This window comes from Halyomorpha halys, unplaced genomic scaffold, assembly GCF_000696795.3.
Source record: "Halyomorpha halys isolate HHAL.00 unplaced genomic scaffold, Hhal_1.1 Scaffold468.1, whole genome shotgun sequence".
In the NCBI taxonomy this organism is placed as follows: Eukaryota; Metazoa; Arthropoda; class Insecta; order Hemiptera; family Pentatomidae; genus Halyomorpha; species Halyomorpha halys.
This window is the reverse complement of record NW_027114236.1, coordinates 420,406-433,739: the sequence shown is the minus strand read 5'-3', so window position 1 is coordinate 433,739 and position 13,334 is coordinate 420,406. Positions and strand designations below refer to the sequence as shown.

Below are 13,334 nucleotides of genomic sequence, written 5' to 3'. Positions count from 1 at the left end.
CCTGACTGTTATCAAGGTGGGCCCACCAAATAAATCATATGCTGACTCGTACAGTTCTTTTTTTGATGTATTCCGAGCAGCCTTCAATTCTGAGTCTTTCTCAAAAACAGCAGTGAAACTAAGGCCTTGTCCATCCCTATAAACTTTATTACCCCAGTCTTTAACAGGCATTTGACATACTTTTACAATTATCTTCTCTTGTTTACTTTCTGAACCTGTGTGAGCTATAGCGGTTTCATTCAATCTCGATTCTTCTTATTGGGCCTTCATGTCGTCGTATAACTCCAAGTAATCCATAATAATTTTTGATATTTGTTCTAATTTTTCCTCGTCTGTGAACATAAGATGTGACACTCTATTTATTAAGTGCTGTAATATTGTATTAGTGCGTTCTAACTATCCTGACTAGGTTTTAACCTGCTGTAATTTGTTCGAACAAACTGATGAATCTACGTCAAGATCAGTAATAAGGGACCATGTCGGTGATGGTATTTTTCCTTCTCGTTCCATAGTTAAGAGTGTTTGGAGTCTCTTTCACATAATATCCACTTTATTTTGATCCGTAATTCCCCTTATAGTGAGGGACGTGACGGCCGTGCGGGTTGGGGCGCAGGTCCCAGTACGCTCGGTTCAGAATGTTGTGGGTTCGATTCCCACCTATGGCAGGTAAACATTCATTTTTTGGCAGTCCCGAAGAATGAATCTTGACACTCCCACCTTGGTTAGTACGCGGCGGCAACCTAGGTAGCCGTCAGGGGTTGGCAAAAAGGACCGCTAGGCTCACTTGCTAGATTTGTTCCCCCCACCAAATACAAGTACCAGTACCCCTCATAGCGAGTTCGTACTCTACTTCATCTTTTCTTAATTGGTAAACATCCATTTCCATTTTATTTTTTTGTCTAAAATTAAAATAAAATATTTGACAGCGGGAGAAAGAAGGAAAAAAATTATGCCTGTAGGAAAAAAAAAAATTAACCACGTTGGGCGTCAGACTATAACCGTAAATTCTTGAAATTAACGTTTATATTTGCCCACGCTCAGCGGAGAAGGGGGTGAGTTAAAGTAAAAAAAATATAATCGCAAAAGGGGAAAAAAATTAATAAAGAATAAATTGCTCCTTAGGCGCCACGATATTATTCTTGGAAATGACGAAAACCCCGAAACGATGACTCCACTATACCCCTACCTAAACAATTATTGAACTATGACCATTGGTGAATACCTATACATGTTGATAACAGGAAACCTAGGGGCGATCCCTAACATGTTGAACTATTGTGATATTAAGTGAGCAACAAGAAAAAAACATTAGTAAATTAACAAGTTGAAAGCAGTGTATGTACAAAAAGAACAGCAGAACTTAATTTTAATAATAAAAGAAATATATATACACAGAATAAAAAAGGAAAAAAAAAAAAGAATTCTTATCAATTAATAAAACCAACAAAACTTATAGGTTGACTTAACCTTAATTTAAATGCTTAGCACTATTAACTAATTTTAATCTATTACACAAACGAGGAACATAAAATGAAAATAAATTAAAGTTTAGTTCAAACCCCACGTAGTCCTTGGGCATACTCCTGAAAGAGCACAAGGTTGTCTAATATCTCCTTTTCGGCTACCGTTTCACCTTTCCACCACCCCCTGAACCCTGCCACAACTCTCGTGATCCAGAACTCACTCGAGAACGTATCAAACCACACCTACCACCTTCGTTCCTCGCCGGTCACTGAGCCTCACTATCTAGGTAAAGTAGAGCCCCAAAGCTCAACTCCATATGTTCAGATGGGCCTAATTATTGTCATGTAGATCAGTCTTTTGTAATAAATTGGAAGTTTAGACAGTTTGTCTAGGGCCATCCATAACTCAGGTGGTTGAGGTACAGGTCTTATCAACCTTAGAACTGCGGACGGTGCCGGTTTGAATCCAGCCTGAGGGGTGAACTTTTTTCTATTTCATGACAGCTCCACGAAATGGAGAACTTGACCTCCCACCATGGTTAGAATAGATTGGTCACCTCTAGATACCCACCCCTCCGCCATATATCAGAAATTATCAGGAAGGGAGTCATTAAAAAAAAAAAAAAAAACACCATTGGTGTAGTAAGTGCAGTAATGTTCTAAATCGACGTGTAGTTTCCTGTTTTTTCAGTCTTGTGTCAGGATTCTAGGTTAGTCATTTGTCCAGATGTAGTCCAAGCAAGAACAACATTATTCAAATAAGGTCAGTCAGTAGGTTTACCACAAAGGATAAAGGTGATTTGATGGAATTTTGGGGATTTATTTTGATCCTCCAATTTCGACTTCATTCTTCAAGGGTTGTGATTTGGGATTGGAGAGTTTAGGATGCAATTAAAGGGTTATTATTGACTGTGAGCATAGAGGAACGGATAGTGAGAAAGTATGTAGGAGGTAGGAATTTACAGTTTAAAAAGTAGTCCCAGGTGCCAGACTCGATCAAAAGCCTGTCAAAAACCCATTCAACCATACAACATTGGAACTCCTTGGAATCTAAATAAATACGCTTATTACTTTTACAAACAGTACTAAAGCGGGTTAATGATTACAAAAAAATTGGGAGTATAACTTTAACAGAAGGTAATGATTCTATTATGAAATATTTTGAAAGCAATATTTGATGTATTAAACTGGTTTATATAGCCAACATTTTTAATCACTTAAACAATGTCTCAACAAGCACTCAATGGAATACAAGTATTTTCCGGAGGACCATAATAAGGGCATGGTGGATTACTGTCCTTCCTATAGTTACGGAGCTTGACATGCTATCACTAGTGACCAGTAAGGAATTATGATATCCAGTTGTCAAGGAGGATCCATAGATCTTCCATGCCTAAACAGACAGTGGGGAGGCATTTTCATAAGTTGGCCCCTCTCTGAGTAATTACTCACCATTGATTCCACACCTTAATAGTATCTTACTGGAAGACCTACTGAGCCTAGTCTCTTAAAATTATAGTTTGTTATCTTTTTCTGCTAAGACCTGAACCACTTCATGAGCAATAGAGCTACAATCTTTGGTAATTCCCAGCAGAACCAATCTTTGGGATAGCTACTAACCTTCTTAATTGTTGTTAGTAAAGATTTTGATGCCAGGATGCGTACCTCAAGATGCTGAGTGCTAATTCTTGGCAAATTGTCATTGTTGCCGGCAACCTGAGGCCTCAGGAGACGCCACAAATACAACTTAGTTCTAGGGCTAGGGTCACCCTATTTATTAAGTAATTTAAGTGAGGAATAATATTACAGCTATTACCAAAGATACAGATCAGCCTTTTGTCATTTTACAGTTTGAGCAGTCTTTTCAAGTGCTGTCTTCCATACTAAAAGGGTAAAAAATTAGCTCTGAAAACTTAAGATAATAAAGTCTTTCCTCTCAAAATTTTCATTAGTATTTTTAAGATGCAGAATGTAGAAATTAAGCTGTTTCTCAACGTATAAAAATCAGGGAGTTTCTTCGCACTTAAACCGTTTAGGTCCCTTTTTCTTTGAATAAGTCTAAAGGGGATAGATGCCCATCACTAAAAGATAGACTGTTTTATAGAATGAATGGCTAGCCATGTATTGGGGCTGATAGGCCACTTCAGGCACTTAACACCTGGACTTGGATGGTGGCAGTCCTAAGATTTTCACATGCACCATAATCTTTTTGTGTTTGCCTTACCACCAGTAACTCAGAAAATTATATCTTAGTAAACCTGAGGCATATATGATAACAAGTGAGTAAATATCGATAAACTGTAACAACCTGTGGTTCCACTAAAGCTGGTTGTGTAAGCAAATTACAATATGGAAAAATTATATACATCTGATCTTAAAAGTGTTTTTAAACTTTTACAACTATGAACAACACACTATTTTCCTCCACCAGAATATATCACTAAAATAAAATAAAACAACCAAATATCCAAAAAAATATTTTTCATTTACTTCAATTATAATAATACTATTTGAATGTAAGAAAAATGGCTGTATTAACAAATATAATGAAAATAATTTAAAAATATATTTAAATTCTTTTAACATGACAATAATTCAGGAATTTCAACAAATTCTAGATCAGACAAGACCAAAGATTATAAATAACATGAACTTCATTCATTAAAGTTAAGACAAACTAACCCTATGTATATTAAAATAACATTAACCCATAAAAATCTTTTAATGTTTTTGTACACACACCTTTAATCTCCTGATGAGTTCATCTGGTCCAAGATCCTCAGTGACAGGACGACAGCCCTGAGGATAAACAATTTCATGTGGCATTTCTATGCTGCAACAATGCACAAACAAAGTAGTTACAATTAATAAATAAATTATATATATACACACTTAAGGAGTTTCTATTTATAATCATTATCAATAAAGAAAGAAAGAAAAATTATAGAGAAAATACAATAATTATGTTATCATTTGAAGATTAAAAAAAAAGCAATAGTTTTTTAATTGAAGTTAACATCTAACCAAACAATATTTTGCAAATTCAGTCATTACCATTCTTAGAAATAGAACAGATTCCACTTGTATAGTCTAATGCAATATTCAAACCAAGGCGGGAGGTGTCAAGATTCATTTTTCGGAACCGGTAAAAAATTATTACATATGCTTACTAAGAGGGGTCTAGTGGTTTCCTCTCCATAAAATGTTTAAAATAACACCAGAAATTCACATTTTTAGCTCTTTGGCCAATTGAAAAGTATTCCAAGAGAGGCAAAATTAAGCTTTTCTGTGGTAGTTTACTAACACTTACACTTTAATATTAAAATTAAACTTGGTACACGTTAAGAAACAATACTGTTACTGTGGTGACAAGAGTAAACATCAACAGGCATTTTAACAAAGACTTGAAAAAAAAAGTTAGGTTTATAGGAAAAAGTAAAATGGCTCTCATGCAACTGTGGTGTATTAGAAAATATACCTGAGTAATAAAATAATAAATAATAATAAAATTTGAACCACTAGTGAATGAGCTATAAACAAAAGTTATGTAGAATGCTAAACTATTGTATCACAATAATTTTGGTTTGTGATAATCTGCAAAGTTTAGGGATTATTAAGTACCTGTAAATTTAGAAAAGCCAAAATATGAAACCAAGTAACCAAGGAGAGGCCATCTTTGTTTGACATAACCCACTCTTTATAAAAATCCTTTACAGTTGAGGTAGCCAAAGTAATGGTAAAAAGTAAAAATTTCGCTGGTCCACAGACAAATTTGTATGTGGAATATACTTACTCATCACGTTAGTTATGTTTTAAGATGCATTGAAACATAATTAAAAATCAATAATATGTGAAAAGTTATAAAAACTCTACTTCGTAGAATAATGCCATTTCATAGAATAATGCCATGGTAAATAAGTTGTACTTCTGTAGGTGCATTATTTTAGCAACATGTTTTGTTTTGTCTCGTTTTGCACTCTACTAATATTTCACTCTTCTGTATGTCGCATATGTACATCAATTGATTTATTTATTTATATTATTCCATAAAAAGTGAATACCCTTTTCTTGGTGAATAGACGATGGAAATTCTGATTCTACTCTCCACAACTTATTTAGGTGAAAAGGCCTTTTCATCTGTCACTGCCATCAAAACATGGGACCGATCTCAGCTTGAAATAAATGCTAAGTTTTCTGTATTGCAATAACAATATTAGATCCATGATCTTATTTCAAGTAAACAGGAACATCCATCACACTAGGTATTTATAATGCTGAAAGTTAGATATACTTAAACCATTTTGTAATTGTTTTGTTTTTACAGTTTTTGTTTACTTTTTTATGGTTTATTAATAAAGCTTTCATAATTTGGTAACAATTAATAGTTTAGTTTTATTAACTAGGTACATTTTATGTGTTAGATCACAATTTTTTTTAGATAAATATATTTAACACTTAAAAAATCCTATTAGTGGTCCTCAGGATTTAAATTATGAATTTACTGGTCAGTGAGGTCAAAAGATTTGGCAACTGCTGCTTTACAGCAACTGTTAAAGATATGTTTAGGTAAGGTAAAAAAAAACATACTTTACTGCATATGGTTTACGGTAAATAATTCCATTCAGAATTGGTATGGTAGTTAACATTGTTATCCCAATTTGATATTTATTTAATAACTCCTCTTTCAGGTTTACAAACCTTTGCAAAAAAATCACTAAAATACTGTTCAAATTTTCCTATTTTTCTTTATTTAGTTTCTTTGTTAAATAAAAAAACATATTGATGGTAAGCAATAAAACCTCTTTCTCCATTTCAGTAAATTTTATAGTAGGAAAACTAACTAAAAATTGAATAAAGTGACATATTTAATTCCAACAGTTTTTACTATATAGTACAATACTATTAATTAATAAGTAGATTACAGATATCAATGTACTTTTAAGATTCTCTTGAATATGGAGTTCTAAGGTTTCCACAAACCGATAAAATAATCATGTTTTTAGAGCCCACCATCAATAGGTAATCAATTTTTAAAAATACTGTTCTCTTCCTCACCTAGCACATTTGTAAGAAATTTCTTAAAATTACCTCAATATGACAATAAATGGTACTATTAAATAAAAAAATAAAGAAATAAGTACCTTTTTAAACAATATTGAAATGAGTAGTTTTGTAAAAAAAATTATTTTTATTTTATTCTTAAATGAGTTTTTTAAAAATATAAATTAATTAATCTTCTAATGGTTGCAAAAATAAAAGGAAGATTAATATGGAGAAAGAAGGTGCATACATTTATTTAATTCTTTATTTTCAGATTGTAAAAAAAATTACAGTACAGCAGTTCTAAAACTTTTTTCTTTGAGGCACCCTTGTTGGGTAAAAATTTGTTTGCAGCACCCTGGTTAGCCAATAAAACATTTGCAGCATAATTATCCTTTAAGCAATTGAATACGTAGGGAAAGAAGAAAAATAGTGCAAATTAAATGCTAGAACATTTATTGAAAAACAAAAGTATAATATTTTTAATAGTTAACCATTAATAATGGATAGCTATATAAAAAAAATGTTATATAGCTATATAACCCAAGAGGAGTCTTAGAAGTTACTAATAATACATTGAACATTTCTAGATTATGTATTTATTCCAAAGCCTAAATGGCCTTAAGTGGTAAACGTACAATAGACAAGGTGATGATGTCATTCAATATGAATTGATTTTACTTCAGAATTGAAAATCACTGTAAAAATCATATATTTTTAAGGTACTCGCTTGGGGCACCCCATGTTGGGAACCGCTATTCTAGTCATCATAAACAAATAACACTTAATATGACTTGTATACAAAAAAATCTATGATTTACAACAAACTTTTGTTGAAATATTCATTTATTTTTCTCAAAAATGTTCAGAGATCAATTGATATATCCTGAAATATGTATCTATCCAGTTGTCTTTCAGTACTTGTTTCCAAATAATTCAGGGCATTTTTCATCACCATGATATTGTAAAGAAAAATAAATTCAATTAACAAATAGAACCTTAAAATTAAAAAAAAAAAAACACAGTATATCGCAACTACAAGAACATCATATTACTTCAACTGCACTTGTTGATCACAGATTTAAATTACAAAACAAGTTTCATTTTTACTAAAATGAAATATTAGAATTTGCACAATAAAAAAGGATTATTTGAACCCATAAACAACACACACACCAGTCTGATGGCAGGTTATTAATAATTACTCACCACAACAAAAATATAACCTTTCATTAAGTAAACAAATTAAGACTGGTGTACCATCCGAATTCTATGTATAGGAGGCCTGTACACAGACTTCCCTCCAAGTAGGAGAAGTAAAATGAGAGTTTTACCATAAAACTAATTTCTGTCTTCTTATTATTACATCTTGTGATTTAGTACTTTGTTCAATTGGCTATTCTTTATATTAAGGCCAAGAGGAACTAATTTCTTGCTTTATATTTAAAACAGTTTCAGAACATATATTCATGGAAAAATATTACTTACAAAAAAAAAAAAAGAAGACATTTATTTGTCCCAATGGTCAAATTCAAAATTAAAAAATTATAACCGTGGTTGGTTTATGTCAGTTTTTGAAGGAGAAAAATTGATACATATTTAGAAAAACAAAATTCATGTTGTTTTTTAACAATTAAGATTTTCGAATTACATACACTTAAAGTGGTTTCAGGTTTAAGAATAATTCATACATTTAACCAATCAAAATGAAAAAATTAAAACATTGTTATCTAAATTACAATACAATGTTCACTACCTGAACATCATTTTTCAATTTTTGAATAAACACACCAATAAATAAACTATTAAGATCAAGCAATGTACAAATTACATTTAAATCTGAAAAAAATAATGAGACAGGTGATAACTTAATTAACTGTGAGAGAAATAGCAGATTAGTAAGTGATTAAGTGACTGCATAATTAATCAAAGTAGTAAACATATAGAATCAGACTCAATGTTGTAGAAAATTACCAAATGACAATGATCATTAAAAAACTTAAGTGACAATATTATGTTTCTGACCTCAACCAGCGAGAATATTAAAAAATTAAATTTTTAACCACCTGTTTCAAAATCAAAGAATTTATGGCACTATAAAAGATTAATATATAGTAAAAAAGATCTAGTACAGACTTCTTTGTACAGGTTAGAGCAATGTAAGTGAAACCCACAACAATAACATATAATTAAATAATACTCAGGTAAGACACCATGCCATTATACAGTCCTAGAATAATATCACATTAAACTGACCAATTGTACAAGTAAATAATCCACTGGGTTATTATTCTCCTGAATCATAGGTAAATTATTTGAGTTAGACACAGTTAATTAAGTAGCACATCATTATAATAATCAGGGGATATAACACAGAAAAAATTGCTTGAGCAATAAAATAAATAAACTTGAAATCAGATAAATTACCTAGAGATGAATCTAGTTGAGATGTTGGCTACTCCATATCTCACAGCTTCTTAACTTCAAAGAACAATTTCTAAAAAGTACCAATCCCGAAATTCACACATTAAAGATGGAAAGAGAAAAAAATCCGAACTGTCAATCACGAACTTATCTTCAAAAATAAAATATCAAACTAACATAACCAGTGTCAAGACGCCAAAATGTATTAGAAAGAAACAAATGGGAGCAAACCAGTGTTGACGGTAGGCAAACATAAACAACTGTTAAGCAGGTGAAAAAATAATAATTATAACACGTTAAAGGATGTATAACTAACACTATAATAGAACAAATCCGTTTATTTTGGAACTTACAAATTAGAATTAGAGATAATTAGTAATGTTTGTTCCCATTAAAGTAAAATTTGAATATATTAAATAATTTTATAACTTTAGGAATATGTATTGCATAAGTTCCACGTTCTCTCCATTAATAAGAGGTAGATTATTATAATTTTTAAAAAACGCCATCAAAATTATAATTATAACGAGTGTGTAAATTAGCCAAGAGAGATATGTTAATTATATAAATACTTAAAGCCCAGGAAATATTAAAGCTAACACATGTCCTGAGTGAGTACAAGTAAATCAAGATAATAACGTCTCGGACTAAGTTGGTAGGTGCTAAAGATTTGTTGTGGATTTGTTTGATGAAGATTTACTGTGAATAAACTTTAGACATCCATCCCTAGTGGTACAGCAATGAAAATCAGAGCATTGGCAATGGGCGTTGTAATCACCTCCAAGTGTAAAATATCTCTAAAACCACCAGAAGAAACGAAAAATATCAGAGATAGGAACATATGTGTACAGGGTCGGATTAACAAAGTAATAGAAGTCGCAAATGGCCCCCCGTCTCTAGGGACTTGCGCATAGAACAGAAAAGGTTTAGTTTCTAAAAAAATGTTAATTGCCCTGGCTACCGATAATATTCACTTTTTAGTTGGTCTGACTATGTAAGCGAAATGCCGGATGTCGGTTTTAGGACAGTGATCAAAGGGCATTTGGGCAAGTACTTTTGCTGCATACACGCGTTTATGTTCAGTAAGTATTGTTGTAGAACTGCTAAGACAATTGTTTGTATTCTCCGTGTTGTAATCAATTAAATAATTTGCCCAACCATCAGAATCAATCATTAACTCTCTTTTTAGTACGATTGTATATTTTAAAAATCTATCAATTGGGTGAAAACAATTTGTTTGTAATCACATCAATCACCATTAGCGAATTATTTTGTATTAAACTGCTTTATCTCCATCCTTCTGTGCTTCCATGACTGAGCCTGGAGGTGTCAGGAGTCAGTTAGATGCTGTAATCTCTATCCTATAAGGCTTCCTGAAAAAAACGTGTTGAGGATTTCCATAAAGAAGTTCCACTTCTTCAACAAAGAGGTCGTATTTTTATTGTCTCACTGTTTTCTTTAATAAGACAAGTCCGAGGTTTAATAGCCAAGAGCGTGTTGTCGCTGCATTACATGACCTCCCTGGAAAGTTGAAGAATTTTTTGTTTGAAGTAGCACAACAGAGATCTGAGAGAGTTTAGTGCTTCATTTAGGATGTTTTCCCATCTTGCTGAATCGAGACCCTCATTCTTCAGGGCTAACCCGATTGTCTTCCAGCTGATAAACACGTGTAATTCCACCTACAGATTGCTTTGTGGAATGTAGGGTGTTGTCCTGCTAGAAGAGATTCCCAATTCGAGCAGAAAAGATCTCAGTACTGCCGACATGAAGCTTGAGCCCGGATCAGAATGCTTGAATAGTATTACACCGAACATTGAGAAGAGATCCTTAGGCTTAAATATGACTGTTCCAGCAGATACATTAATACCCTTTGAATGACTGTGTAGATTTGATCAGTCACCCTTGATGTTTCCCGAATTGAAGTTTAATTTGAGCGCACACTCTACCTGACGATATAACCTGCCTTATTTCTCCCAGGAAAAATGGTAGGTTTTGATGCAACATTCATGGAATCCTTTATATTTTGATCATGTTCCTTTTCCGTCTTACTACAAACCATTATGTCGTCTAAATAAACGTAGACTCCTTTTCATATTTCCTTTCTCTCTAGTTCTAAGATTGTTCTTTGGAAGGTTCCGACCTTCACTCATTCCAAAAGGAATGCGGATAAACTGCCAGATTAATAAATTTATATAAGGAATACCGTACAATAGGCTTTATTAAACTGAACTGAACACATGATACATGTGACATGAATAACTATGATTGTAATCTTAACTTTAACAAATAATATATTAGTAATAATGGTATTTGAATATTATTGCTACATGCATATAACAATTGTTTGTACATATTGGTATATCATCAGCACAAAGATGTATTTCCAAAGACATTATATGTCTGGCTGTAACGATACACAGTTGTACTTACGATCTAACGTCGGCTAGAAGAAGCAGCTCAGTACACCTAAGCTGCTTGAGAGACAGTTAGAGCTAATCAAGTTATAAAATTTCAATCAAAACCCAGATAATTAATTATTATCTTGTTTACCAGTTTATAAAAATGTATTCCTCTGTGAATATCACTAATTCAAAGAAATCTTCTAGATGAACCGAAAAAAAAAATCCAATATTTGAACGTCTCTCGATGTCAGTATTTTCTGGAGATTTCATAAGATCTCTTTTGACGAGGATTATAACAGGCTCCCTTAAAGTTCTTTCGTTGGAGGTTCTACTAGGATGCGTCTACTTTGTAAACAAGTATTTTACAGAGATATTACCTAATTAATTACTTGAATATCAATTGATAATGTTTTCCCAAGATTTCCTGCATTTCCTCAGATTAATAAGGTGACTCAGTAAGAAAAGGGAAAACAAGATCCTGCCACTCAGACAAATGATAAAGGCTGTCCAATCTGCGGGATAACGTTTAAAGGCGATAGAGGTCTTGGAACCCATATAGTAGAGAAGCATCCCAAGGAGAAAAACAACAAAAAACTAAGGAGCTTACATAGTAATCCAAGGAATAATGAAGTCATAGAGGAGGATACAGATCATATAAAATTAGAAATAATGAAATGGTTGGCTACCTTACAGGATCTTATGAAGGAAAATAATTTCAACCGTGTGGATTTCTACAATGCAATAGGCAATTTTCTTAAAATTATTAACGCCGAACTGCCTGACCCACAACACCGTGCCGTTAAATTTTATAAAATGAGGAAAAAGAAAAAAAATGAAATGGTCGATGGAGGTAATGCAAAGGTATCAAATTCGCAGAGAGCGAATAAGGCAGACAGGAGCTATCGGCAGGTGTAATACCTATATGAACTGGCACAATATAATTAATACAATACAAGAAAGTGTTTCAAACCATAATGAATGCCGACACTCCCAAGCAATGTCGATTGAGGATAAACGGCATAAAAAAAAATTTTTAGCCTCTTTAAAAAGAGAATCTCTTATTATTTCTTATTTATGAAAAATGTGCCCCGATGCCAAATTTTATGTCCAGGTAGTGAAAAAAGCTATTAAGTCGATATCATTGGACACATTACCGGGGCCAGATGGTGTATTAATCCACAAAATAAAATACTTTGATGTATCACACATCATTAAGTATATTGTCGAGATCATGCTTTTCTCACCACTTCATTTTATTAATTCCATTTTGTAAAATTATTCACTTTATGTCATCCTGTTTATAGTTTCTTTTTCATTTTCTATACTTAATGGTTGTTATTATGTTCTGTTCTTAGTCCTGATGAAGGCTAGAAACTCTAGCCGAAACATTGGCACAATTAAATAAGTTACATCAACTTATTTGTGTTTCATTTTGACCGCACCCCCAACCATCTTCTCCTCGTACAAGTCATCAACGGTCAACTATCTTTCATAATTATAATATAATACGTATATAAGTTACATGTCGGTGAAAGCAAAATGTTAAAAAAAAGAAGCAATAAAATAAAATCTGACATACTTGGACTGCTGTAAGATGCTGGGTTTATTGTGTTCGGTACATCTCTTTATATACATTCGATCAACTGATCTCCTCAGCCTGCTGACATCGAAGTAACAGCTAATTTAAACCGAAATTCCCCCCCCCCCACCAATTTACGAACAATCCTCGTAAACTAATATTATACAATATAATAACATAGAAAACAAAAAGAATAAAGAAAAACTATTTACAATAAAAATATACATATCACTGTAAAAACTCACAAGCTCCCTGAAATAAATGCTAGTTACAAGTTAAAAACAAGTTAAAATGAAAAAGACAATATTTAGAAAAGTTTTTTTTTTGAAATTGATAGATTTATTTATTGATAGATATTACAATCTGCCACACAGTTGTGGGCAATAGGTAATATTGATGAATGATCTCATACATACTAAAATAAAA

General features: G+C 32.4%; 1 protein-coding gene across 2 annotated transcripts in view; it reads right to left on the bottom strand.

Annotated features, from left to right (window-relative positions):
• Window positions 1-9,152, bottom strand: part of pds5 (cohesin associated factor B pds5) — an 86,652-nt gene extending 77,500 nt beyond the window's left edge. For both annotated transcript variants that reach the window (XM_014424380.3, XM_014424379.3), the window contains exons 1-2: window positions 8,931-9,152; window positions 4,206-4,296 (exon numbers count right to left, since the gene is read on the bottom strand). In XM_014424380.3, coding sequence (XP_014279866.1) covers window positions 4,206-4,289 — 84 coding nt within the window. In that variant the 5' untranslated portion in view covers window positions 4,290-4,296; window positions 8,931-9,152. The remainder of the gene's footprint in view (window positions 1-4,205; window positions 4,297-8,930) is intronic.
• Between the last annotated feature and the right edge of the window lie 4,182 nt (window positions 9,153-13,334).